Source organism: Coccomyxa subellipsoidea (genome assembly GCF_000258705.1).
Source record: "Coccomyxa subellipsoidea C-169, whole genome shotgun sequence".
NCBI classification, from domain to species: Eukaryota; Viridiplantae; Chlorophyta; class Trebouxiophyceae; family Coccomyxaceae; genus Coccomyxa; species Coccomyxa subellipsoidea.
In genome coordinates this window covers 1,312,701-1,339,797 of record NW_005178032.1, presented here as the reverse complement: position 1 = coordinate 1,339,797, position 27,097 = coordinate 1,312,701, and the positions used below count along the sequence as shown (strand labels likewise).

Here is a 27,097-nt window from a genome sequence, read left to right as displayed (position 1 = left end):
GAACCTTGATAGTAAACTGAGCTACATCCCATGCCGCCACTTCAGAAAGAAAGCAAGGTAATGGAAGCACCAGAACTCATGCGCAGACATTTTGACTTGCTGATGCTCTTGCAGTGGAGTCTTCACAGAAGTCATGTTGAGTACTTACAAGCTTGCTATCAAGCCATGATGCTCTGGCAGGACGGTGTGACTGGAAAGAGGTGCAGAGATGGGTTGCTTAGTATGGATTAATGTATGTGCTGTACAGCAAGCACCCCGCAGATGCCCATACCCAGTAGCTGTTTAATGTCTCTGATGGCCACAAAGCACCCGGACTTACTGTCTTAAAATGATATTGGGGTTGAAAATTCGCAACAGCACCCAGGCGCGCTCCCTCAGACAGGCTTGTGGTGGTGCAAGTGTTTCCATTGTTTGCAGCAATCTCCTTGGGATCGGCGACATGTGGTATGTTCAACATTTGCAAGTTTCGTTGGTTTGATCTGAATGATAGTCTGGCTTACCCTCTATGTCGTGCTCATCAGAATGGAAATCAGCTGCTCCAACTGCATGTGGAGGGGCAGCCAACAACGGCCCAGCAGTTTCCCGCTTGCCTGTCTGACGTAACGGTAGGGTCCTGGCCAATGGTTCAATGCAGGATTGCCTTTTTTATGCCTGTCCTGGATTTTCTTTGTCAGAAAACTTCCCGTACAGATAAATGGCGGTAAGGCAGCGGAAAGACATCTCTGCATTGCACTGTGCCCGCTTCACCAATGTCTGCCCCACAATCTGGGAGAGGAGCCACCTAGTAGCGCCCCTCTCCTGTATCAACCAATCCCAGGTGAACCTGTTCTTGACAAGGCCGCCCACACCCAGCTGCATTAATTCAGGTTGGTGAGCAGCTGGTGAACAGTTCAACTCTATCATCTTTTGACTATGCTTCAAGTTGAATTTGAATTTGAAACGGCGAAGGCCCTTTACCGGGTAAACCATGAAAGCTGCAAGTTTTCACTGGCTCTGATGTGACCACCATGTCTGCTGCAGGCTTGAGACGCATGTCAAGATATTCAGAAAAAGATGCAGTGAATCTTGAGTACCTGACACCTCAAGCAAATTCCTCAGACCTTCATCATGAGGAAGCAAGATCATGAAATGAGCAGATTCCTCAAGGATGGAAGCCAAGCACCTCGGGTCAAGCAAATCTGGCTCATCAATTTGCTCGGCAGGAGCGAAGACCTTGAACTCAGCCAGACAAGAAAAATCCTTTGAACACACTGCTGTAATGGTAAAATTGTCTTGCCTTTGGGATCGGAAAGAATTAGCACCCTCGATTTTGCAGCACTCATCAACGCGCAGGTAGCGCAACCACAATAGCTTCCGCATCCAAGTCATCATGAGTTCATCCACAGATGTTGCAATGTCCCGCCAGAACGTCCTTGATGCCTTACACGCCCTCAACCATCACCCGGATGGCAACGTAAAGAAGCAGGCCAGCACCTGGTTGGAACAGTGGCAATCCTCCTTGGATGCTTGGAGCGTCAGCGACAATATCCTGCATGATTCCAGCTCCAGCTTGGAGGCTCAGTACTTCTGTGCCCAGACTCTCAGAACAAAGGTGAGAGATCGTATGCATGGATCCTCACGGCATCGTCCTGTAGCTAATCGATTTGATCAGACCCTGTTGGAAATTTGTGAGCTACAAGACAAAAAAAAGATTGTATGATAAAATTGCTTGGCTCATTTCAGCTGACTCACAACCACTCACACATGGCTTGATGCTGGCACTTGAGCAACCACGCAGGACATCACGAAAGTGTCTGCAATGTGTGCAGGTGCAGCGCGACTTTGAGGAGCTGCCACAGGGCGCAGCAGCCAGCCTGCGCGACTCGCTGGTGGAGCTGCTGCTGCGATTTGGCAATGGGTCGCCTCCTGTGCGCACGCAGCTGTGCCTGGCGGTGGCTGCGCTTGTGGCGCACATGCCGCCGCAGCAGTGGGGCCCTGGCGGCAGCCTGCAGTGGCTCGTGCAGCGCCTGAGCAGCGACTCCCAGGCGGCCGCGCTGCCCTGCCTGCTCGAGCTTCTCACCATCCTGCCGCAGGTGCATGCAATCACTGATACTGTGTACCATTGCATAACAAGCCATCATGAAGGAATGTGCCCCTGAACTCCATGGAGGATCAAGACTTTGCAAGCAAATTGCAACAAAGAGGAGGCGCTGTAGCGATCTACTCTGGAGCTCTGCAGCCGTACTGATCAGCATGCATGTGGAGGTCAGGAGGCCGTTCTGCCAACTTCTGAAATGAGAGCCTGAAGTGGGATGGCGTATTTGATGCGGCAGGAGGCCGGCAGCTATCGGCCGGCGGTGCGCCCCGAGCGGAGGCGTCAGCTTATCCAGGAGATGGAGGCCGCCATCCCCACCGCGCTGCAGCTGCTTACCACCGTCCTCCAGCAGCACACAGGTCCCCTTCTGGTTCCTGTATGCTGACTTGGCAAGTACCATCCTGTGCTGCCATTTGCCCTCACTACTGGCCGATCACTGCACATGAGCAAGTCTCCTCAGCGCTTCGCTGTGTATTTGTGAGTATTTGGTGAAGGTGCAGGGCTTTGGCGGTGCAGTGTGTGTGTTGAAATTTTCATATGGCGGTGCAGGGCCGGACGTGACGCTGCGAGTGCTGGTGGCTTTCAGCGAGTGGCTGAAGCTGGCCAGCGCCAGTAATCTAGACGGGGCGGCCCTGGCGCAGCACCCGCTGGTGACCGCGGCACTGGACGGACTAAACTCGGAGCGCACATTGGACGGCGCAGTGGACGCTGTTGTGGAGCTAATCTATGTCAGCAGCTCCGGAGGGCAGCCCGAGGACAACATGCTGCCGCTCGTCGCGCGCCTTGTGCCCGCGGTGCGTGCTCTTTCACCTGCGCCTTTGTACATCACCGCAGCGTGACAGCTGTGAAGAACGTTCTGCTTCGTTTGGGTCGTTGCTGCTGCCATTTGGGCATAGGGTCATTTGCAGGTGCTGCACTGCAGTCGTGACTGGCTGGAGGCAGTTTCTGAGGGCGGAAGATCTGCGTGCATCATCATAACAATATCAAGCCGCCTGTCCTCAGCTTCAGCACTTTCCTTCGTGCTGCGTTACTGCTTGCTTAAGGGTGCAGCCAAGCAATGCAGTGAGCACGTGTGTGCTGCGCAGGTGATGCAGCTGCTGCCGCGGTTCATGCGCACATCGCAGGCGGCGGCGGCGCAGACTCATGCGGCGGACAATGGCAGTGAGGACGGGGACGACACAGAGACGGCCAAGGGCATGGCGCGCCTCTTCGCGGAGGTCGGCGAGGCCTACTGCGGCCTCATCGCCACAGGTACAAATCCGCCCACTTCAATGCCATCTATGCATCCATGTTTGGCGCAGGTTCCGCTCAGCTCAAAACACACAGTAGTAGTGATCAGCTTGGGAAGAATGGAAGATTTTGTGAGTCTCCTTCAATTTCTCTGCAGCATCAAATGTTGCTGTGCTCTTCAGTTTTCAGGCGGGTCTGCAAGGTCTTTGATCTTGCAGATTTGTTTGTAATGTGTTCGATGTGTTTGCTGTGGCAGGCACCCAACAGGCGCTGCAACCGGTGGAGGCGCTGTTGGCGGTGGCTGCGCACCCGGACAACGAGCTGGCAGCAATGTCATTCATCTTCTGGCACCGCCTTGCGCGCCACCTCACCTCCTCCTTCGGCGCAGAGCCTGCTGTGAGCCCTCCTCGCCCTCCTGGCGTTTTCAGACAGTCATGCCCCAAACCTCCGCCGCCTCACACATTGCTTTCTGTGACAACATCTGGAAGAACCCACCTGTCCACCGTGTCGGCGCGCGCTGCTCGTCAACACTGATAGCGTGATAACACGACAATGAGGAGTGGCCCTGTGTGGCTGAGCTGAACCGGACATAATGGGTGACAGAGCAACGACGAGCTGGTGCGGCGCGTGGGTGTGTTCACACCGGCGTTTGAGCACCTGGTGGCGCTGCTGCGCGGGCGAGTGCGCTTGCCGACCGACTGGGACGCCTGGGAGCAGGACGACCGCGACGACTTTAAGCATGCGCGCCAGGACGTGGGGGACGCTCTCCTAGACGCTGCAGGTGGCGACCCTTGAGCATGCCAATTGGGCATGCCTGGCTCTCCTCTCATGCTGTGGTGCCTCCTTGAATCTGTTCCTGCGCCCACTGACGACCGAGCGCCAAGGGTCTACTGATGCCGGAAACTGCAGGCTCCTTTATGCAACGGCCTGCATGTAGCTCAGTCGTGTCATTAGAAGTGTCATTGCGTGGAGAAGGGTCAACGAGGGTCCATCAATAACAGATTCCATGACTTGGTCACTGAGTCGTTAGCTTTGCGGGAGGTGTGCTGGGCGGCGAGCGGACGCTGCAGCTGTTGACGGAGCCGCTGGCTGCGGTGAGCGAGCAGGTCGCCGCGGGGGGCGCCTTCAACTGGGCCACCGCCGAGGCCGCCCTGTACTGCGTGCGCGCCATCCACAGGTGCCACCCTGGTCCTCTGCAGTCAGCTTGAAGCACTTGGCGACAACAGTTGTTGAGCCATGGCCCGTATCATCACAATAGCCGTACCAATTGGGCTCAGGCAAAATTGGTAATATAGAAGTTCAAGTTCAATTCTAGCAGAATTTCAAGCTGGTGGTCCATGGGTGTGCGCAGCAATGCGCCGGAGCCGGGGAACGCGCTGCTTCTACAGCTTTTCAGCAGCCTGCCGCAGCTGCCGCCCGTGCCGCAGCTGCAGTACACGGGCGCCATGCTGCTGGCCGCCTACGCTGACTGGCTCGCCAAGACTGCTGGCGGTGGGGGCATCGCCGACCTCATGCCCCAGCTGCTCCAGATGCTCACCACAGGTGCCGCCCTTTCCTGGCAGTCATCGCTCATCAAAATGCAGCACGTGCAGCCTTAAGTGCTGATGATATCAGCCAGTTCATTGAAGCAAACAAACCTCTGCTTTGGCTGAAGCAAGCACTCCTTTTGAGGACATGGCTCCCTGCACGACAGACGCTGAAGCTTGCGAGGCTGCCAGCTGTCACACTGAATATGTGGTGACTGATCAGGCCTGAACAACAAGGAGGCGGCCAAGGCAGCTGCGCTGGCGCTGCGCCACCTGTGCGACGCATGTGGCGCGGCCATGGCGCCCCACCTGGACGTGCTCATGTCCCTGTACCAGCGCATCCAGTCGGCCGGCGAAGCCTCCACCTCCGCCGCTGGCCCTCAAAGCCAGGCCGCCCTGCAGGAGAACGATGTGCAGCAGGTGCGCTCTGCGTGTTGCTTGTTCCCCGTCAGTGCTGCCTGCTCTACCATTCTCTCTCATGGTGGAATTTCCAGCACTGACGCTGGCAGCAAGCAGACATGGATGATTTGCGTTGCACCATAGCGAGCCTTTGACCAAGCGTGACAGAGATCTTGCATTGACATAGCACCCTAGTCGGCGATTGTCGCCCCTGCAGTGCTCATTTGATTAAATTTGTTTCCACTTCCTCAATATCAGCGCTCTGACAATGAATGCACCAATAAGCAGCAGCACAGCGTGCGCTATGGTAATCTGTGCCACAGGGGCAGGATTGTGAGAGTGTCATGTTGATCAGGTGGTGGAGGCACTGGCTCTGGTGGTGTCCGCGCTGCCTGCAGAGCAGCGCAGGGCGGGCTTGGAAGCGCTGCTGTCGCCCATCATGGCGGCTCTGCACGCATGCCTGCACCAGCCCCCGCTGCCGCCGGCCAATGGCCATGTCTTGAACGGCACAGCCGCGCCGGTCGCCCTCACCGGCTTCGAGCAGGCCACGCCGCTGGTCGACCGCATGACCATCGTCTTCAGGTTCGCGCTTGAGCGCTTCGCTGCAAATGTGCTGTGCCTGTTGTCAATCCTCCCGTACCCGGAATCACATCGAGATTGTTGTCCACCATGCCGACGCGGCTTCAATGTGACGAGTCTTGAGGTGGCATTAGGCCAGCTTGCACAAGGGCATTTCTTTGTCATGTATGGCCAGCAACATGGATGACCTGTCCCCTCATTCGTGGTTTGGCATTCCCAGATTCTGTCATCCCTGCAGCGTGTGACTCACCGTGGCTGTTGCTGGCGTGCAGGTACGTGGGCGACCCGGAGGGCGTGGCTGCGGCGCTGCAGCGCGTGTGGCCGCTGCTGAGCGCCATCATCGAGCACCTGCGCGGCTCCACGCGCGCCACAGAACGCATCGCCCGCTGCCCCCGCTACGCACTCCGCACCGCAGGTGGGGCATCTTTGGATTTGGGCATCGATCGCAGAAGTTACGACAATTTTGAGGACATTCCTGTACCCTGAATCCAACAATACACTACTAATGACATTACACACAAAGAGTGTGTGAATGCTCCAGATGATTTGATTTCCATTTGTGTATTATTTGCACCCACCATGACTTCCAGCAAGTGCACCCAGCCATATTGGGCACCATGAATGAGCTCCGCTAAACCGGAGTTGGTTCCCGCAGGCAAGTCGGCGGCTGTGCTGCTGCCGACGCTGACGGAGACGCTGCCGCGCTGGTTTGAGGCGACGCGGCACAGCAGCTTCCTGTACGTGGCCTCCGAGCTCATCAAGGTCTTTGGCAGCGACCCCGACCTCACCGCGGAACTCGGTGCGACCCCTCGGCTACCCTCGCGAGGTCGTGCCGGCTTGAAGCTACTTTCTTGCTGCCCTATTCTTGCCTTGTGCACTGTGGCATGTCAATCCCTCAGCCGCTTGTGCGCAGATCGGGTCCTTTTCAAACGCACAATATCAGATGCTCGATGTGCAAAAACAGAGCATCTGAATTTTGGCAAGCAATTGCATGGCCGTCACAGCCACCATGATGCAACCAAGGTCAGGGGTCGATCTGTCTGATGCTGGGGGTTTGTGTGGTGCGCTTCAGGGAGGCTGTTTGAGCGGCTGGTGGGCAAGGCGTGCGAGCAGCTGCGCAGCCTGCAGGACTTCATCGACGACCCCGACATAGCGGACGACGCCTTTCTGCTGGCCGGCCGCGGGCTGTCCTACTGCCCCGCCATCGTGCTCACGTCCGCCACCCTCCCCCGCCTCCTCGATGCTGCCACCGCCGGCGTCCTCGTCCAGCACAGGCACCGCCCTCTGCATGACCCCAACACACCTCCAAGCATCACCCCATTCTCAGTCATGTGCTGAGCCTTGAGGATTTTCACCGTGAAGGCTGCATGAGTGGTTTGCCAATGTCCATTGGACAACATGCCGCAGTCACGGCCCATCCGCAGCCGTTTACCGCCATTTCTTGAGTAACCCTTGAGCACGACTTCAGGTCATGTAATTTAGATGTGTTGAGGGACGGAACAGCGGCACTTGTGCAGCCCTGTGGAGCAAAGAGGGCCTTCTCAAGATGTGAGTACAGAGACAGGAGGCGTGCGCACGGATGCTGAGCTCTGTATGATGCCTCTCCAAATAAACATTTGCTTGGTGTGACGCTATAATGAAGTGACACTGTGCGCGCAGGGATGCGTGCTGCTCCATCCTTACCTTCCTGACGCGCCTCTTTGAGCCACAGCTGCTGCTGCAGTGCGGCCCATCCGCTGCCACCCAGGTGCCCAGCCAGCCAGGAATCATGGCAGAACACTGACCGCATTGTCATTACTCTGAGGCAGAGCATGGGATTGCTATGCAGCACCAGCTGAAACATGTTGGTGCGATATCTGCAGATCACAGCGGCAGTCGTCCCCAGAGCTCCTGTCCTGGTCAGGCTGCTGCTGGCAGGCGCGGTTGGAGCGCTGCCCGCACCCAGATCCTCGGACGTTGCTGATGTCCTCATCGCCTTGCTGAAGGTGCGCCCATTTCTAGAATGAGGGGGCCGCTTTCCTTTGCTGGGATGTATTTCCCTTGATTCCTCACTTGGTCACTGCATGACAAAGGAGATGTGGGTCACACAGATTTGCGAGTTTGGGTGTGAACGGAACTGTGGTCGTTCGGGGGAAGTGCCTTCTCAAAGATCTAGCACAAGCTTTGTTGTAGCTTCTTGATTGCTCCTTAGAGGCATTTGGCCATTCTCTGCTGCTGCAGGCCACGCATGACCAGGGCGTGCAGTGGCTGAAGGCAGCTGTGGATGTGATCCCGGACGAGTCTGCCACCGCCTCAGACCGCGAGCAGCTCCTGAGCGCAGCTGTTGCGCTGGCCCAGGGCAACAATGCTGCGGGTAGCAGGTGCGATCCAATGGGATCCCACGGCAGCCTTCTGTCAGCACACTCTGTATGTGCAAGTCAGGCTGATGAGCGTCCAATCGATCATGTTGGGATCTCTGATGAGTGCATGTGTATGCACAAGCAGGCCGGTGGGGCATGCTGTAGAGGAGCTGGCAGAGCTGGTGCGGCGCAATAGACGATCTCTCTCAGCAGCGCAGCGGACTCTGCTAGCCGGCATTCAGCTGTAGATCACTCCGCAGCAGTAGAACTCTGAGAGCTTCATTGTGGGTTAGCTAGCCATGTGCTGCATTGAATCCTATAGAGCCCTTGAAAAAGTGGATGTCAAATAGATGTATCATGCTGCATTGCAAGATAAAGCTGCGGCTTGGCCATGCATAATCTTGCCCAGATAGGTTGGTTGGAGTGATGAGAGAAGATAGTGTTCTATGGTAGGTAGTTATGCTCTCTTGTCTGGACGAAAAGACGTATATGCAATTGACTTCAGTATATACATGCAATGTTACAAGCCTGTGAACACAAAAAATGAAGAAGAAATCATGCAGGCTCACCGCCATCAACAAGCCTCCAAACACGCAAAATCCTTGATACATGATGGCTCAGGGCTAAGCTCTCAGTCACCCGCCTAATGTACACACATTTCTACAATGCAGTGGAAAAATGCATTATTCTGAGCAATCCATAGAGGATGGATGCCCAATGCAAGTGTACGATGTGCAATCTTGCAAAAACTACCTGTTCCTACATGCATGTACACTTTTTGCAAACATTTGCAAACATTGCTCCAAAACAGATTGCTTGGTAGGCCTTTCAACTGCCAGCTGTACAGGTCCTTTCACCATAGACAGCCCAGCAAGTTCCCGAGATGGAACATGTGGTGTTGTTCCCACACAAGTATACATCTGTACAAAGTCTATGTGGGAGCCAGCTGCTGCTAGCATGCAAACCTTGAAAGCAAACAAGCAGAGCCTATCCCTGCTCTGAGGAAGCAGGATGCATCTTGCAAGCTCTATTAAGAAACTCAGAAGCTGAGCTCTCTTATTGCACAGTATTGCTACACAAAGATTATCCAGTTCCCAATCTCCTGGTTGCACACATTTGTGGGTACAAGGACGTGAGCACTTGCGCTCCATGCCCCCCTCCTGCACAAACGCCATGTCACTGCAGGTATGCCGGAGGGGCATTGCTTGCATCCAGGGGCCAGTATAAGACGCCTACACACTCTCAAGGTAGTACAGCGGTTCAGCAGGACTTGAACAGTGCTTGCCGTTTTCCCCATTAGGCGAAGCACGCCTTACGCGCGCATAAGGCGTGCAGCGCGATGCCGTATCGTTGGCGGTGGCGGCTTTCTCTGCAGCCCTTTAAAACAGGGGCATGGCGTCCAAATCTGCCTCACCGCTGCTGTCCATGCCGCCGGTGCTGGCGCGTCCGCCTTGAGCTGGGGCGGCTGGCAGCTCCTCCTCATCATTGTCGTCCTGCGTGAGGTCCACTGTCTCCTCCACCTGCACTCCCAGGCACCAATCAGCAACTTCACCGCACACTTTCTGTTCCACTGTCACATGCTAGTCACTGCAGCAACAACATGCATCTGCAATTCATGCCTTGCTTCATGCTCTCACAATCCAGGCCACACAGCCTGGAGCCCTGTACTTAGCAGTAAGATTCTTTGGATGCTGGCTGGCACCGGCCACATAGCTGTCGGGACATAGAGGGAGAAATTATCCATACAGAGAAGGTGTTTGCACCATGGGGTTGTCGAAGCCGAAGTTGGCCATGGGCATCCAGGCCGGCGCCGGCCGGGCAATCTTGGCAAAGGCGAGCGCCACCCTGTTGCGCGCACCAATCCTGCGGGCTGCGGCATCGCGCCCCACAACCGAAGATAGGGGCCGGCGCACGGCCGGGGGCTCGGCGGATGTGACTGCCTCGGCAGCGGCTGCCCTGCGCGCGTCGGCGCGCGCCTTGTGCGCTTCAAAGATGCGCTGGGCAAAGCGCATGTTGCGCCTGAGCAGCAAGCACACAGTGCTCAGCTCAAAACGGCCATCATGGTGAGGCAATCTTTGCAACAGTGTGGCTCTGCGGAAACCTGATCAATCTGTCAGCAGGCTTGTCAATTTGGGCAGGGAACGAAGACTCACTGGAAGACTGATTCTGGCTCCTGCGGTGCTTCGATGGCGCTGGAGCCAGTGCTGACTCCAGATGGCACCCTGCTGCATGACAAGCAATGTTCACACAAGCGCGAAATCCTAAATGGTAGCTGCAGAAAGTCAGAGGGCGAAGGAAGAGCCTGGACTGAAACCTCACCTTGCCTGTCCGTCTTCACAGCGTGTGGGTAGTGCCATGCGTGATGCCTTCCTTCTCGCTTCGCACTCCTCGCGCTCTTTAATCAATTGCGCCTGATAAGCTGTCGTCTCCAGGTGCCTGGACAAACCAGCCAGCAACCATTGAACGCCAATTTGTTTGTTTAGGTCAAACAAACCTGATGCATCTGGGGGCCTCCATACCGCTGGTGGATCTAGCTGGTGTCTTCACATGATGAAAGCATTTTGGCCAGGACTATTTCATGAGGACTGCACCTTGACCGAGGTGGCAGCGTCTCGCTAGGCTTCATGATCGAGACATGTGCCCTGCACATTATGCACAGCAGCAGTAAACATAAGCCCACACTCCATGTATGATGCAGTTATGAGTTTGCCTGCACAATAATTCGCCTGCAAAGGTTTGGACTTGCAGAAGGCAACCAAAATTCAGTGAGGAGTGGGCACTCTTGTGTACATCATACAATATCATGCAAAACAAAGGGGCACGATTTCACACCTGAGATTTGGCACTGGGGCATCCAGGTCCTCCAGTGCAGCATCTGTCTCCTGGGTCGGGTGGTCATCAGACACTGGCGAGCTGGGGTCGGCAACAGGCGGAACGTCCTCATCATCGCTAGGTGTCTGGCTGCGCTCCAGCCTTCGCAGGTTGCCCACCGGCCCCAGTGGCTCCTCCTCGCCGCGCGTCACAGGCACGGGGGTGCCCGGGCGCGGCAGCGGCGCCGTGCAGCGCTCGACGGAGCGCGGCGGCGGTGATGGCGGCTCGGGGCAGTTCGTGCGCGCGGCGCGGCTCGTCCAAGCGAAATTAGGCGACGCGGAGCGCGAGCGTGACCTGGACGGCTCCTGGCGGCTCCTGGGCCGCACCACAGAGCGGGACCGGCTGCGTACCAGCGAGCGGCCGCGCGGGGACCGCAGGGATGGGCTCGAGGAGAACCGGCGCCGCGCGCGGTCGGAGGCGTCCGGCGCGGCGTCCAGGTCACTGCAGTGCAGCTCGCAAGCTCAGCCTCTTGCGTTTGTGACTATCATATGTGCCAGGAGTGACAGCAGGGGGCAGCAAGGTAAAAAAGAGGTGAAGGCAAGGTGGTTAACAAGAAGATGTGTTTTGTGAGGACTAGCGGTGCATGCCTGCCCAAGCGCGGAGGGGAGAAGGCAACATCGAGGTTCTCGTCGTCCGGGTGGTAGTTGTCCGCCAGGTCATTGTACAGCTGGCTGGCCGTCAACCTCTTGGCGGCAAGGAAGTCAGGCTCCTCACGGTCGCCTTCTCCCACCAGCCAATAGCCGTTCTCTGGCGATCCGGTCAGGCGGCCGCCGCCCTCCTCTGGAGCAACAAAGCAAAATCTACACATCTCAGCTCAGGAACAAAACCTGCAGCTGAATGACCTATGAAAAGATAGCATGGCTTGCACATGGCACGCACCAGCATGCATGCAAGCTTAATCGATGTGAAGGTAAGCACGTGATGGTGATGCTGATACATTCAACCAAACAGGTGACACAATGTATATGTGGCAAGAGCCACACCCTGATCAGCCGATATGTCATCCAGGACATGGCCCCTGGGGATGGGCGAGCGGGAGGGCGACAGCAGCACTCCACGCTTGCGGCCGCCGGGCTGGCTCAGCAGCGGGGACAGCTCGGCCACCCGGGCGACAGCGCGTGGTGATGCAACTGCCTCCAGGTTCTCGCACTCGCGCACCAGCTGACGCAGCTCACCTGCACGAAGGCAACCCCTGTCAGCCTTATGCGTTCCCAAAAGGTGCCAAAGACTCATACTGTACATGCCAAACACAAGCACAAATAGAGGGAAGTGGCTGGACATCCAGAGCAGGCCTGACACAAACCTTCGGCATCCTCTGTGGGAGCCTTCCTGCACGGTGAGCGCGCCGGGCTGCCAGACTCTGTCTCATAGGTGACATCCCCGTTGCGGGGCTTGCGACTGTGCCTGCTCGGGCTGCGGCTTGATGAATTGCTCCTGGCAGGACTGCATGTATAGAAAGAATTGCTCAGGCAACAATCTCAACAAGACATACGTCTGACAGGCATGGCAGTAGAGGAACTTTGATAAGTTTCTTAGGAGGCATTTTTTCAACGATGGAGAGGGATTACCTGGGCGACAGCCTGCTGAAGCGTCCACAGTCAGCAGAGGGACTGGCCCTGCTTGGAGATCGGCTGCGCGCGTGGCCAGCGGGGGACAGGCTGCGGCCGAAGCGAAATTCAGTAGTGTAGCGGTGCCCGCTGCGACGCTCGCGGCTCGCCTCAGGAGACCGGCTGCGCGACGCGCGCTGAGCAGAGCCGCCGCGCGACGGCGTCATGCTGCGCCGGAATGAGCGCCTGAGCGAGTGGCTGGGCTGCAGCTCGTAGCCTGGGGAGCTTGAACGGGCAGAGCCGGGTGAGCGGTTTTCACTGCGGGCGCGCCGACTCAGGGACCGGCTCAAGCCGCTGGACGAGCGGCTGCGGCTGTAGCTGCTGCCGCTGCGCTGGCTCACAGAGCGGCTGGCGCTGCGGCCGATGCGGCTGCTGCTGCGGCGCAGGACCGGCGTCAGGATGCCCTCGCCCTGTGAGCGGCTGTGGGAGAGGTGCTGGCGGCGAGGGCTGGGAGCGCGGCTGTGGTGTGCGGCTCCAAAAGTGAACATGCCACCATAGCGATGCGCATTAGCGGCTATGGGCGATTCTGGTGTGTCCTCTACTGGGGCAGGCAATGGCTCCTCGACCCTCTCGTTGCCAGAAGACATGTCCTGTGGTGAGCTGGGCGCAGAGGTGTCGGCTTCATTGTCGTCCATGTCCTCCGAATCGCTATCATCGTCCATAGGGGGCCCCAGGCCTGGCATGTCCTCCGAGCGGGGATCCTGTGCAGCATGAGAAGATCTCAGCAATTGCAGAATGCTATAGTAACTTGCAGAACTTGGTTGGACACAACACAAATCCAAACAAGAGGGCATCATCGCTTTGGACGACAGAGCGCCGTCAGAAATTGGATGGTGTGCAAGTTACCTGTCTGGCCAATTCCCTCATGAGGCGGGCTTGGGCCTCGGCATCTGCCTGGGCCAGCAGGGCCAGCTCCTCCTCATGCAGCGCATCCTCGTAGGCTACACACACATCCTGAAAGATGCCCGTCGCCCCTATGGTCATAAGGCCGGCTTGGGAGCCTGGCTCCATGCCGGCAGCATCCTCCGCAGCAGGCTCATCCTGGGACATGTCTTGGCAATCCAACACCCCATCACTTGCCTCATCCTGAACGTCATCCTCCACATGATCCTGCATAGGCTCCTGTGTGGCGGGGATGCCGGCCTGGAAGACAAAGCCGCCATCTGCTTGGCCGCCGCTGGCCTGAGCCTCGGCCTCTGTCGGATTGACGATGCCCTCCAGGGGGCTCTCGGGCTCTGGAATCTCCTGGTCCTGCGAGCTGCCGGAGGTGCTTGAAGTCGGCCGGCGCACGCCGCGCCAGTACGCGCGGCCGCCGAAGCGCGTGAGCCTGCGCAGGGGCCGGGGCAGGATGGCCAGCAGGCGCATGCAGAGCGTGCGCGGGCGCTTGCGGCGCCTCCGCGGCTGCCAGTCGTCCATTTCCAGCTCCTCGGCGGCTGCGCGCTTGGGGCTGCGGCGGCTCTGGCTCTGGTCGCCGCTGTGCCCCCCGGCATCCACGCTGGCGGCTGTGAGGGGCTGCGCCGCAAGGTCGTACGAGCTGGCGGCAGGGGCGTCCAGCATCTCAAACGGCACACCATCCAGCTCGCTGCTGGGGCCGCCCTGCTTCTCAGCAGGGTAGGCTGCAAGCTCTGCGCCTGGCACGACAGGTGATGCAATGTCATCAATGCTGGGCGGTGGCTGGTCTCCGTGCGGCGCTTCCTGTGGGGCCCCATCTGGGCTCTGGGGCTGGATGGCGACTGTTATGACATGCAGATCGCTGAGGATCTCCTCCTGGCCCAGAGTGGCATCCCCAAGATGCAGCCCATAGATGGCCGTTGCGATCTGCTCCTGGACCTGAGAGAGGATGTGGTTGTGCTCCTCCCCTTCCCCGTCCCCACCACCCTCAATGCCCTCCTCAACTTCCTCTGCCTCCCCTTCAGCCACCTCGTCTGCAGCTCCTTCCTGGTCACTGCTCCCATCGTCAACTGCCGCCTGCTCTGCGTCCAAGGCCAGGTCAGTTTGGTCCTCTTGCACAGGCTCCGCGGCTGTGGGTGTCACTGCAACTGGGTCGCTGTCGTTGGAGATGTCTGACTCATCGCTGGACTGCTCCTCAGATGCGCCACTCGCAGACTTCTCAGTCACTGCTGGATCTGCTGCTGCCTTGTCGCAGCCACAGTGGCGGGATATTTTGCCGCACTGCTCGCACGAGAAGACTGACAACGCTTCCTTGATGGCTTCGTCAATATACGGGGCATCTGCGTCAGCAGGTCCATGGTTGTCTTGGTTGCCTTGGCTGTCGTGAGAGCTGCCCTCTGACTTGCCGGAGCTCTCATAGCTGTTGGCCTGCGTCAAATTCAGCATAACACACCATCAGATTCCATCTGTGCCACCAGAAGTGAAGCATAACATTTCTGCAGCATATGCAAGACAAAACGAAGACCCCATCATGCGCTACGAACATTCAGGCAATTATGAGCAGGGTTTCACCTCAGTGCCTGCCTTGCTGTCCTCCTCGGTGAGGCTGGCTTCTGGTGAAGTGCTCTCACTGGAAGTACTGGAGGCATCAGTGCTTGCATCACTTGATTCACTTGAGACGTTGGAGGTGCCCTGCTCCAAGCTGGGCCCGCCCTCTTCGCTGCCTGCCTCGCTGACATCGCTCTCAGATTCACTGGTCTCGCTGGCATCCATCTCAGATTCACTGCCTGACATGACGGCGGTAATGGGCACAGCCTTGATTGGCATATCCTCATCACCTGACTCCTCCTCCTCACTGGAGTCCTCTTCCTCACCGGAGTCCTCCTCTGTGCCCTCAGTGTCGCCAGTCTCGTCATCTGAGCAGGATGTTTCACTGTCCATGCTGCCCTCTGACATGCTGCTCTTGGACGCGCTGGTGTCTGCCCCATCAGAGCTTGACTGCTCCTCACCACTGGAGGTCGGATTGCTTGAGGTGTCCAGTGTTGCTGCAGGGATGCGATTGGAGGGCGGTGGAGAGCTGGGCTGCAGTTCAGGCTGCGCCGGTCCCTCAGCCTTGTTCCTGCGGGGAACAAGACCACAATCAGCATGCTTTGTGTTTGCAAACATTCAATTGAGCTACAGTGTCCCATGCATTGCAGACAACCTGTTCTTTCAGCTTGCCAGCCCAATACGCTCATGTTGAGGTCAGCAGGGCAAAGCCTTCTGGTTTTGTTGGTGACACACAGCAAGGCAGAGCCAAATGAAAGGGAGATGCTATCACACCTTGCAATGTTGGGGAAGAGGCTCCAACGAAAGCGTTTTGGGCTGATTTCTGCCTCATCGGGAGTTGCTGCTGGCGCGGAGCGTTTGAGAGAAGGAGAAGATTGACCTGCACCAATACATCACAGAATGGATGAAATCCTCCACTGTCAGGGCTCCACTAGGACATTTTGCGGTCATGAATGGGTGATGACATGCACGTGCATCTGATCATAAGACATGGCAGCACCATCCCATTAGTGCCCGTAAGAGTACCTGTTGCATGTGATGGTCCTGGCAGACGCAATGCCAAGGGACGCTGAGGTGCATCAGCAGCAGGGAGCTGCAGTGCCTGCTCTAGCTGCTGCAGGCGTTCACTTTGCTGGGCAATGACACTGTCTTGCTGAGCAACCAGCCCTTGCAACTGCTTCACCTGCAGACATAACTTTTCTGTTGAATCCACTGCGTGATGCGGCATCAAAAGCTTGCCAATCCACAGGACAAGGCGCATGTTGTGCGTAAGAAAAACCCTGGTACATGGCTTCCATCGTCTCGACTTTCTCACACCACGATGCACTCTAGATGGCTGCATGTCTAATGTATCAACGAATGGCACTTGATTGACACATGCAGAAAAGCAGGTGCGGGTTCCCACCTCCTCTGCAAGCTTTTCCTCTCGCGGTGGGCCAAAGACAGCGCGACGCAAGCCACGCACTACCAAGGCTCCAACGCTGTAGATGATAACGTCTTCCATTGTTGCTTGTCAGATCTTACCTGCAAGGTAGATATGCACTCGCGTTTGCTGCAATTCACGAGAAGGTTTCTGCCTACACGAACTTTGCAGCTTGTGCACCTCAAGCGAACTACCAGATTCCCTACCGATCGACTAACCGCTAAGGCGGCTTTGGCGGCTTTAGCTACACGGGGTTGATGCATCCTCTATCAGGGTATTGCCATCGTTGTCTGAGGCCCTATCAAGCCAGGCAAAGCAGGCAACATGGCGGACTTTCAGGATGCTCCGAAGAACAACCTCCGTCAGATCTCGATCTACTTGCATCTCATTTACAAGTCTACACCAGTGGAGGGGAAGACCAAGGCCCGGCGGCACACACCCAAGTCAGCAAGAACCCTCGAAAGCCACGCGGCCCATTGGTCCTATAGTGCGGCGCCTTTGAGAGCCGCTCACAGGCCTTATGAGCCAAATGTTGCACTATGTACAGATATTTCCTCAGAGACAGATCAACTCCTTGTGGGATGGCGGAAAGCTGACTTTGTCTCACAAATGGGTGAAGGCCTGGTGGTGCATGCCTCCTGCAAGCATGCACCCAAGGAGGGTTGAGGTCCCACCTTGTCCTCTACAGGCCTTTGAATGAATCTGTCCGTCTCCAGGTGGTCTCCTGAAAGTGTCCTGAGGTGGAGGTGCAAGGTTCAAGGTTGCATCGAACCCGTTGAACAAAGGCACCCTGAGAAGGCCCTTGCTGGGCTGCACAGCCCAGAAGCAGCCTGTGCTATCTTGCGGTTCTGTTGCGTCGATCAAGGCACATGGATCTCTTTTTGCAGGAGGTGCAGGAGGTGCAGGGCCTGGCCATTCCCAGGAACCTATGACTCCCCTGCTTTCACAAACCCTCAGTATTTTGGAGTGTCGAACGAGGGAAATTCCCTGCACTGCCCTCCATATAGCGATTTTCCTCTTTTTGTAAACTCTTTTTTGGCTTGCAGGTGGGCTTTGCTAAAAAATGTCTTCATGTGCCTACATAGTCATGACCTTTTACTGACGGCACCATGTACTGCTGTTGCCCAAGCCCAAACCAGTACAGTATACAGTGTACGTACAGAGACTGGTCCAGACTCTAGGAGTCTTTGAGAGTCATTTCCAAGCAACATTAGACAGGATGTTGCCACTCAAGAGTAACAATGGGCACATGAGGAGCGCATATGCATGGATCATACAGACTGCTCACATGACATCAATACAGCATATCCTACAATGTCGATCCACATATCCTAACAAAAGATAGTATACAATTCGCATGACATTATACAAGTCCTAGGATTGCGACTCAATGTCAAATGCTGGAGAGCAACATTTATCACACTGCAGGTAGTTCTCCCAAGGTTTGATGCTCATAAAATCAAAATCTTGCCAGATGAAGAGAACTTAGCACAGAGTTCGGCAGGAAGGCAGCATCCTTCCTCAAGACACGACCCTGAACAAGAGTATGGCATCAGCAGCAGTGCATTCCAATGCACCCCGCGTGACATGTCTGGAACAAGGTCTTGTCAGTAGAACCGCTCACTGCCATCTCCCATGCCAGTGCCCTTCTCTGGAGAGGTTGCAATGCGCGTCTCTGATGCTCGCATGCCAGGAATGCGGCCACTCTTCTTCTTCACACTCTTCACCTGCAAACAAACAAGTGACATGAACCTTCCAGATGGTGCTCTTTGCAAAGCTCCTGGCAAAATCCAGCAGAACACAGTACAGAGCAGCCAGATGCAAGGTGTGCATTCATGGGAGCCTCCAGCGCCGCACCTCGATGTCATCAGACACAGGGGCAGACATCTCAGAGCCTGCACGCAGGGGCACTTGCATGCTGGGCCTGTTGAGGCCATTCTGGAAGGAGGAGGAGGGTGTGGTGGGGTAGGACAGCGCCTCGGCATCATCGCCCGGCAGGCTCATCGGCGTGAGGGGACGGCTGTTGCCTGGAAGAAGCAAATACAAGTGAGTCTGATCTCTTGCAGGGTGAAGGTCATATAAACAATCAAAGTACGAACAGCACAAGGAGACATGATGAGCCTGCATACCCTGGGCTGTCTCTGAGGCAAAGCTTGAGTTGGGGATCTTGACACCAGCAGCACCAGCGCCTCCATTCTGTGGCCTGATGCCTGCACACAGGTCCATTGCCAGTTATACGTAAAGGCTCTGGGCGCCGAACCAAGCGCTGTATGAAGTTGGAGTCAGGCAAGCGTGATTCCAGGCTTGAAGGCTGCTCACCCTGGCTGCTGGTTCCAGCCTTGGTCCTGGTGCCTGAGACGCCCGAGTGGTGCATCTCCAGCTCGCCGCTCTTGTGGGAGATGCCGTGGCTGCCAGCATAGTAGGCGCTGTCCCTCATGCCCAGGCCGCCGTCATCGTCCTTGTACTTCTGGAAGGACACAGGCCCGTGCACCCTGCCACCAGACAACATCAGCATCGACCTCTTGGGGCACATGTGCGCTCTTCTGGACAGCAGAACACTGCCATGTAGCCCGCATGGTACCATCTTCTCACGATCAGACACATTGCCCAATGATGCATGCAGGACAGCTATGGCCGAGAGGAACCAAGTGACAGTGCCCAACCTGCGCCGGCGTGTGTGCGCAAATGCACAGGCTGCGACGATGACAAGAACAACGGCAGCAATGCCTCCAAGGACTGCCCCAGCTATTGCTCCGCTGTGATTGGGGTGCCCTCCTCCACTTGTGCCCTGGTGCTGCTTGCCTGTGTCATGCAGATGCACATATTTCAGCATGAGCTGCAGTAACGTTTTGGTTGTAATGGTAACCAATCTGGAAGAGGCCCACAGCATCACAACAGGTCCTCACCTGTTGATGACAGGTCTGAACCCACAGGAACTGCGCACTGCTGCAGCCAGCCGCTTGAGACGACTGGGCACCATTCTGTGGTGTTGAGCATAAGGCAGTCAGAGAAGATCTCGCCCTGCAGGTCAGCCGGTCATGTCAAGCAGGAACATTCAGCACTTCCAGCCCTCATCTATGTACCATATCAAAATGCCTTGCAAGGCACTTTATCTGACTGCAAAGACACAGATCAAAGAGCTCAAGAATAGATGATAAAATGTCCCTACATTGACGACGAAGGGCAGGGCGCATGGGTGGTTGCCACGAGTCATGCGATTAGCAGCTGTGATTTGGATGAAGTCTGGGCTGATTGAGGCCCGCCCAGGGGCAACTAAGCCAGGCGCCATGGCGGGTGCACTGGTCATGCAGGCCTGCAGCACATCAGAGACATCGCGTACATGTCTTCAAATTCAATTAGACGAGCACACTCGAGCGCTGCACCGAGTTGTGGTTCCAATTCGACCTTTGCTACCATAAACATTCATATCATGGGCGCTATGTTGTGCGCATCATCGATCGTAAGGGACCTCAAACAATGCCTCTTTCAGTCCTCAGGGTGAAAGGCGTGCATGACAAATCTGAGCGCCTCACCTGCCAGCCCTCATTCCTGACCCAGCACACTGGCTCATCGTTGCCATGGATCTTGACGCAGGAGTTGATGACGGTGCCATTGTACTTCAAAGGCACGTAGCAGCTGTTCCCAGAGATGGATACCAGGCCTCCCACAGGAGGCAAGCCAACAGCAGGCGCCTGCAGTCAAGCATGTCTACAGTGGACCCAATAGCCTGAAATAATCTCATTGTACTTCACAAAATCCAGCAAGCATGGGATCATAAGCCAAGACACAACAACGTGAGGGTGGCAGCTTACATCAGCTCTGGAGCGTGGTACGGGTGGCGGAGAGACGCGTGGGGCTTGGGAGGGGACGCGGAGAGCCTCAGAGTTGCCGATTGCTATGAAGGGGGAGGTGGCATTGGCGGCCCGCACTGTCAGGTAGAGCACACGAACCTGCGCCTGTGTCAGCCTGATGTCGTACAAGCCTGCATGCCACAACATAGCGCGCACAAATTCCCCTTGAAACCTAGCCATCAGACCACTTCAACCAAGGGAAAGCCAGCACTGCAAACGTCACATATCGGTTTCGTGCCCTTTTCAAGTGCAGGAGGTAAGCGCAGCTGTTCCATCATAAGGCTGTGGGCTATAGGGGCCTTACCAAGGTACGCAACCCGACCACCAAAGTGACGGGTGACATTGTTGTCGGATCTGCTGCACAGCCGGATTGGACCCGACAGGTCGGCAGATTTGCCCCCAGTGATCTGCGCATTGTCGCCCTGGTCGTTGATGTAGCCGACGTTCTCCACCATCTGCCCCTTCATGGTGCCATCCACATACAGCCTGAGCCAAACTTGCCACCCGTCAGAATGTACCAACCCCCACCTGTAGCATGCAAGGGGAGGACAGCCCTGAAAATGCTCCTGCTGCAGCCATCAAACAGTGCCATCTGCTGTCTTGCAAAGCGTGGCTGCTCCAACTGTATGTGCAGAGTGAGCACACTGCTGATCAGGACAAAGATATTGGAACAGGACCAAGAGCAGGAGCATGTCTGCATCACCTGTAGCCCTTTGTGGCGTTGCCCTGGGTTGTGAGGGTGAGCATGTGCCACTGACCATCAAGCAGGAGGGAGGAGGTGTCGGCGGTAGACATAGAGCTGGTGCGTGGATCAGTGAGGCCAGGGCCTCGGCGCCCATTGAAAGCCACCCTGCCATCTGAGTCCACCCATGTCTGCGCATCTCAACAAAATCAGGGCCTCTAATTTCATGCATGCTTGATAAATTTGTTTTTGCATTTTGCAATCAGCTCCATGGCACTGTGTTTGGGCTGCAACGATTGTCCGCTCATGCATCTGCACTTTACAGGCTGCTTAGAAAGGCTCTCCTGGTGCTCGAGCCTGACACCACAGTTCCAGGACTGCTGCGGAAATGCATGTTTGACTGTGTAGAAGGATCACTGACCTGAGACACATCACCAATGTCCATGTCGGTGCTGTCCCTTAGGACCGCTCGAATGATGCCGAATGCTTGGTGGCTACTCTCTGGAAAGTACAGGCTGACCTGCATTGCGTGACAGGGCTCCATGTTTGACCACAGGCATGGCAAAAGGCTGCATGGATACAGGATGCGATGGTGTATATGAACTTTTGCCTCAGACATGTGATACAAATTTCGTTAGGGAGCATGCCTGATTGGGACCCCAGGCAGCATTGGAGTCGTTGTAGTTGACTGGGTCAGCATTTGTGTGGGTGAAAATGTACTCCATGTCAGAGCCTGCCGTTGATCGGACCTGCCACCAGCACAGCGTAAGGATTTGTACATCAAAAGACAGATATGCAGATGGTGGAGAAAGCGAACCTCTGCCACAGGAAGGAGGGGCATCAACTGGACATGCATAAGCAGCATATGACAGGTTAGGATTGTCAAACCTGGAACCACAGATTGACCGAGAAGTCGCCGTTCTCAGCATATGGCACGGTGTCCAGGATTATCTGTGACTCCTGCTCCTGACTGCATTCAAACGCTCTGCCAAAGATGGGATCTGAGACTGGCTCTGTGTTGATCGCTGCGCCTGTGAAGGTGGGCAGCGGGTAGGAGGCCAGGCTGCCTGTGAGAGGGAAGAACGCCCTGCACCAGCCCCATCAGTCATCACCCGCATGCATACATGCATGCAGCACAGCTGACACCTGCAGCAAACTGGTAGCGCATGAGATTTGTCACGATGAAGGCGCATTGCCACACCGTGCTGGAGGCACATAGCTGGCGTTGGGCAGGAGCAGGCCGTTGGGTAGAGGGGTTGTGCAGATGCCCACATCACCAACTTGCACCTCATCTGGAAGCGTGTCAGCATTGTCTCCAATCTCCTGAGCTGACAGTGCCACGCAAACCTGGTACGGACGGCACTGCTGCAGCTGTCCCCCTGCACAGCAAATCAGAGCTCGGTCGCCTGCCAGTGAATGCATCGTAAGTCAACTGTGGCATGCATGCATCATCACGCCAGCACATGCAGATATCACATGGGCATGAAGAGACCTGAGCGGGTAGGCTCCAGCCAGCACGCTGTCCTGTCCTCGTACAGCTTGTATGCATTGCTTGATTCCGGGTAGTATGCTCCAGGAGCCAGGGCAGCAGACGCAATTGTGGGAAGACCCTGTTCAGGTTGATGCCAAACATTACTGCAGGATGCCTGAATCCTTTCGGCAGCATCCTCAACATCAGCAAAACTTTAAACATAGACACTCGTGTTTTGACAAGCCGTGTGTGCTCAAGATTCACCTGCTGTAGATGTAGAACACTTGCAAGGGAGACAGCGATGTGTCAAAAATGGCCAGCTGGGTCAGTCGCCCGTTGTAGCCACGCAGCGTGTCGTTGTCTGATCGTCCGCACAGCACAATGGGGCCATCAAGCTGCATGGGGCCTCCACCATCAATGTGGAGGGGGTTGCCTGAGGCATCTGCAGAGGGAAGCTTTCTAAATCTGAGACAGTGCCATATAGAGGAAGCATTATCTTGGCTGACACATTAGTGGGCATCACCAAGCCAGACAGATGTCAGCAAGACATTTGCGCACCTGTGTAGCTCTGGTTTCCATTCAGGACCGCTGTCAGCCTCCCATCAATGAACATTGCATAGCCCCGTGTGCCATCATAGAGGGAAGACAGTGTGACCATGTGCCATTTGCCATCCTGCAAAATTCCTCTGCCTGCATCTGTCGGCGATGGCTCTGACGCGTTCCGGGTCAAGGCGCCAACCTGGCACATCCGCACAAGCTCAACAGGGGACCTCATATTTTCAAGCTGCAACGCAAGGCTAAACATCGAAGATCTATTTTGTACTCCAGTGCTTCTCGGGTTACCAGGCCATCTGAATCCAGGAAGACAACAGCAGAGTCTTCAGTTTCAGTGTCTGTTGTGTCCTTTGCTATTGCGCGGATGACGCCAAACGCAGGATGCAGCAGCTCAGGGAAGAACATCCTGATCTGAAGCAAAAAACACCGCAATGTGTCAGTCTTGCAACCTTATGGCAGCAAAAGCTTCACTTACGACTTCGACATGCCCAAAGAAGCGATACATACCATGCATCTGCAGGGAGGCACTGATGGTGTCAGCGCCAATGTCTCACCTGGTTGGATTCCCATCCAGTCTGGAAAAACTTGCTTTGAGCATGGGAGAACATATACTGGAAGTTGCTGCCATACAGACTGCCAGGCTTCATCCAGATGTTGATGGCCCACTGTCCGCTTGAGCCATAGCTGACAGGGTCTAGCACAATGGTGCTGTCATTAACCTGTGCCAGCATCACCGAGAATGTCCCTATTGAGTCAGATAACAAAAGAAACGTCAACAAAATAAGTATTGGGAGTAACAAACATGGCAGCAAAATGTCGCGTACCTTGGTGCACTCAGCAACAATGCCTACGTCTGGATCAGGCATCCACATGATGTTATAACCAGCCCCGCTGAAGTTTCCGCCAGAGGCCAGCTTGGGCTCTGAGTTGAGGTGGTAGCCTGCAGCCAAGCTACCAACCTCCCATGAACAACTCTTCACGATTTGCTTGCTTTTATATTCAATGACATGCACAGCTGCAGATGTGACTCCACCTGCTGCTCTTACCTGACAGCGGAAAGAAAGCAACTGGAACGGGAATTTTAGAGTAGGAGGGTGCTGCGATTCCAGACGCCAAAGGGGTGATTGTCGGTGGCTCTGCGCGCAGGTGCAAGCAGTTGGCCCGTTTTATCTATAATGCATGCCACCCGCTCTTGAATGAAGAGAAATTTGGGTCGACATAAGAATGGCAACCGCTAATTTTGCAATCACCTGCGGGCGCAGGAGGTGCGGTATCCACTACATCTGATGGTGATGTGGATGCCATTTGATTGCTTGAAAACCCAAGCCCCTGCAGCAGTGCACACATTTCAGACGATGTCAGCAATTCTTCTGATGCTGTAAATGAGCATGCATGCATGCATTATGAGCGCTGAGGAGCTATATGATTGTGAGGATGCAGGTAGTCCCACAAGCTGATTTCGTCTGCATGCATAGGGTAGCTGTGCATCAGCAACGCTGCTCGTCCCAGGAGGTTTTGCGAGGGTGAATGCTCGTGGCAAATTTCGACTGCAGGCTTACGGCACTGTAGATCTTGGCCACGGCCGCTTCTGACAGGCTCTCATCCCAGATAGCCAGCTCAGCAAGCTGACCGCTGTAACCCCGCGCATTGTCCCCATCGGAGCGGCCGCAGAGCACAATGCTGCCATCAATGTTCATCGGCTGTCCCCCGTCCACTGTGCGCCTGATGCCATCGCTGCCTGCAATGATTTGGTGATCAGTGCAGAATACTGAAGCTGGCAGTGTGTGTTTCATTTTATTGCTGCCAAACTACTGCAATCATTGCAGCACTACCACATAATGTGCCAGGACTATCAGGCATAGGATAAAACAATGCCATAGTGACGAAAGATGAGATGCATGATGAATGCTGGTGAAATGGTTGACCAGGGATGACAACTTCAGAGCATGCATGTGCTCCATAGCAGAGGAAGGATATGTACCGATGTAGGTGGCATTCTCCTGCATTTGCCCTGCAAGCTTGCCGTCCACATACATGCAATAGCCATTGCTGCCGTCGGGTTGTGAAGTGAGGGTGAGCATGTGCCAACGCATGTCCTGGAGGCTTGGATAGGGCGGCCCTCGGTTGGTGGCATTGCGCGCCAGATTCGACACCTGAACACATGCATGCATGCACTTAGTAAAAAGACTGCCACAAGTCCAGGTGCATGTCACGAACCGGAACTCTTCTTTGCCTAAGATTCAAAGAGCAGGATCATGATGACCAGACAGGTCAGCCTCTCAGGTGACCTCGCACCTCCCCAGAAGAGTCCAAGAAGGTGACAGAGGGCAGGCCCCTATACGTGTCAGATCCATCCTTGACGATGGCCCGCACAACCCCGTATGCAGGGTGTCCAAACTCTGGGAAGTAGAGCTGCACCTGTGAGGAGAGCAAATCACATAATGGGTCAGGAATCCATGCCCTAAGCAGGAGCTTCCAGGATTCAGAAAGAGACATGACGCACACTTGCATGCAGAGTGCTGTGGCTGTCAGGGTTGGTCATGCCGATCATGCATGCCTTGGCAACAGGCACAAATGCTTGCAAGCCCCAATTTGCAAATTCTAGATGGCTCTGGTGCAGCATGCCTGATCGGGTCCCCAGCTGGCGGCTTCACCAGAGGTAGAATTGTGAGAGTAGATGTACTCAAACACATTCCCATTCAGGCTGTCCACCTTGAACCAGATGTTGATAGCAAATGGGCCACTGGTGCCATACTGCACAGGGTCCAGAATCACAGTGCTGTCCACGGCCTGCACAGTGAAGCGCAGCGGCGATCATGCATTCCACGCACAACACATGCAGGTGTTTCAAAGATCAAGCTTGTTTGATGCATGACCAGGCGGTTGGCTATTTCTTTGCCTGTGAGCACTGGAGCGCAGCATAGCCAGCAACGTCGTCTTGGAGAAAGGTGACATTGTAGCCTGTGCCATTGTAGGAGCCATAGGTGGATTGAAAGACTCCATCTGCCAGCAAAAGTCCAAGTATGTATTAGTCATAGCAGCCTCCTGGAGGAGCTGTGAGCTCAAGAGCTGCTGTTCAAACTGTCAAGCGGCAGCAAATAAGTACGCCATGCAGGTCAACTTGGAAAAGACAGAAAGCTCTGCATGTCACGATACCTGCCAGAGGAAAGAAAGCCACAGGCTGTGGGACAAGGCTGCTCGACGGAGCAGGTGCTGACGCTACAGTTCCCTGCGACACCAGCACATCATCGTCCGTGTCCCTGGGAGCCGATTTGATAGCTATGTTGTCGCCTTTATATTCTGATCAACAAGGTGAGGGTGATTTAAGCCAGGTCACTTGCATGCATTAACACAGTGGATCTTGTCCAAGTGGCTGGAAGGACGGACAAACGACCTCTTGTTGAAGGACCCTGCCCCACGAAGAGAAGTCAATGATCCGATCGTCCTTCCGCTGACTTTGCTGTTTGAAGCTCTTGTCGCCGTCTCCAAAGGGCGTCTGATCAATCTGCCCCGAGGCGTGGAGACTTGCGCAAAGGGCCCATAGCACACCGATCGCCCACGATGGGCAGCCCATCTCTGCCGATCTCTAAAACGGTTGCTCTGAGGAATTCTGTGGACTTACTGCATGCTACGGCTTGTGCTGCTGTTGCACTGAAGCGCTCAAGCTCGTCAAGACCTTGGCAGAGTCATAGGCAGCTAGATGCACCTTGCAAGCCCCAGATGCTGCCGTGCCATCCCTTTTCAGGAGCCGTCACCTCAATCGAGAACACAATGAGGACAAGAGGAAGAAGGTTCGAGTGCATGTCAGACCTCGGATATCAGCCTAATCAGGGCTGACTGGACTCAGGGTGATGAAAGAATTGCTCTCCGGATCATGCTGAGATTAGTCAAGATCATTACCAGAACATCAATGAGAACAGTTGAACTATCATAATTGCTTTTACAGGATGCCACAAGGACGCACTTGCATGCTTCAATGATTAGACTGCGGACTGGCAGGCCAACAGTGGTGGCACCAGGGCAATTGGTATACCATACTGTACGTACAGGA

The 27,097-nt window shown here is 55.6% G+C and overlaps 4 protein-coding genes across 4 annotated transcripts; 1 reads left to right on the top strand and 3 right to left on the bottom strand.

Annotated features, from left to right (window-relative positions):
* Positions 1–1,020: 1,020 nt before the first annotated feature.
* On the top strand, positions 1,021–8,343 carry COCSUDRAFT_29908 (ARM repeat-containing protein; the record flags this gene model as incomplete). Its single annotated transcript, XM_005646474.1, has 16 exons — positions 1,021–1,591; positions 1,809–2,072; positions 2,313–2,433; positions 2,624–2,894; positions 3,237–3,325; positions 3,561–3,700; positions 3,908–4,085; positions 4,346–4,481; positions 4,656–4,846; positions 5,054–5,250; positions 5,585–5,811; positions 6,081–6,223; positions 6,464–6,607; positions 6,881–7,134; positions 7,671–7,793; positions 8,029–8,343. The coding sequence occupies exons 1-16, from the start codon at positions 1,370–1,372 to the stop codon at positions 8,341–8,343; spliced, it is 3,015 nt and encodes a 1,004-aa protein (XP_005646531.1). The 5' UTR covers positions 1,021–1,369.
* Positions 8,344–8,653: 310 nt separating this feature from the next.
* COCSUDRAFT_33603 (hypothetical protein) lies at positions 8,654–9,445 on the bottom strand (the record flags this gene model as incomplete). The annotated part of the gene is made up of 1 exon (XM_005646473.1): positions 8,654–9,445. A coding segment is annotated over one exon (226 nt), but the record flags the coding sequence as incomplete, so codon positions are not given.
* Positions 9,446–9,482: 37 nt separating this feature from the next.
* Positions 9,483–17,191, bottom strand: COCSUDRAFT_66775 (hypothetical protein). The gene is made up of 16 exons (XM_005646472.1): positions 17,162–17,191; positions 16,470–16,588; positions 16,091–16,247; positions 15,839–15,944; positions 15,089–15,635; positions 13,472–14,944; positions 12,587–13,326; positions 12,322–12,461; positions 12,002–12,193; positions 11,570–11,798; positions 10,980–11,459; positions 10,739–10,789; positions 10,467–10,583; positions 10,301–10,369; positions 9,911–10,166; positions 9,483–9,667 (listed from the first exon to the last, which is right to left on the bottom strand). Exons 2-16 carry the CDS (start codon positions 16,566–16,568, stop codon positions 9,527–9,529), a joined length of 4,797 nt encoding a protein of 1,598 aa, XP_005646529.1. The 5' UTR covers positions 16,569–16,588; positions 17,162–17,191; the 3' UTR covers positions 9,483–9,526.
* Positions 17,192–18,094: 903 nt separating this feature from the next.
* Positions 18,095–26,620, bottom strand: COCSUDRAFT_56427 (hypothetical protein; the record flags this gene model as incomplete). Its single annotated transcript, XM_005646471.1, has 27 exons — positions 18,095–18,214; positions 18,345–18,514; positions 18,617–18,697; positions 18,807–18,979; positions 19,151–19,289; positions 19,394–19,508; positions 19,657–19,800; positions 20,021–20,179; positions 20,300–20,469; positions 20,643–20,824; positions 21,042–21,211; positions 21,442–21,540; positions 21,909–22,107; positions 22,222–22,399; positions 22,513–22,630; positions 22,776–22,933; positions 23,050–23,230; positions 23,335–23,457; positions 23,601–23,765; positions 23,871–23,986; positions 24,093–24,182; positions 24,297–24,375; positions 24,606–24,784; positions 25,028–25,199; positions 25,342–25,464; positions 25,738–25,836; positions 26,456–26,620. The coding sequence occupies 27 exons, from the start codon at positions 26,618–26,620 to the stop codon at positions 18,095–18,097; spliced, it is 3,867 nt and encodes a 1,288-aa protein (XP_005646528.1).
* Positions 26,621–27,097: the final 477 nt, after the last annotated feature.

What these genes read in the sequence shown, in the direction of transcription:
- COCSUDRAFT_66775 (XM_005646472.1), bottom strand. Translation starts at nt 16,568, where the DNA reads ATGGAAGACGTTATCATCTACAGCGTTGGAGCCTTGGTAGTGCGTGGC. An exon ending in ACAGCAAGGCAGGCACTGAG is followed by an intron (nt 14,945 to 15,088) that starts GTGAAACCCTGC and finishes AATTTGACGCAG; the next exon opens with GCCAACAGCTATGAGAGCTC. An exon ending in TCCCACAGAGGATGCCGAAG is followed by an intron (nt 12,194 to 12,321) that starts GTTTGTGTCAGG and finishes GCCTTCGTGCAG; the next exon opens with GTGAGCTGCGTCAGCTGGTG.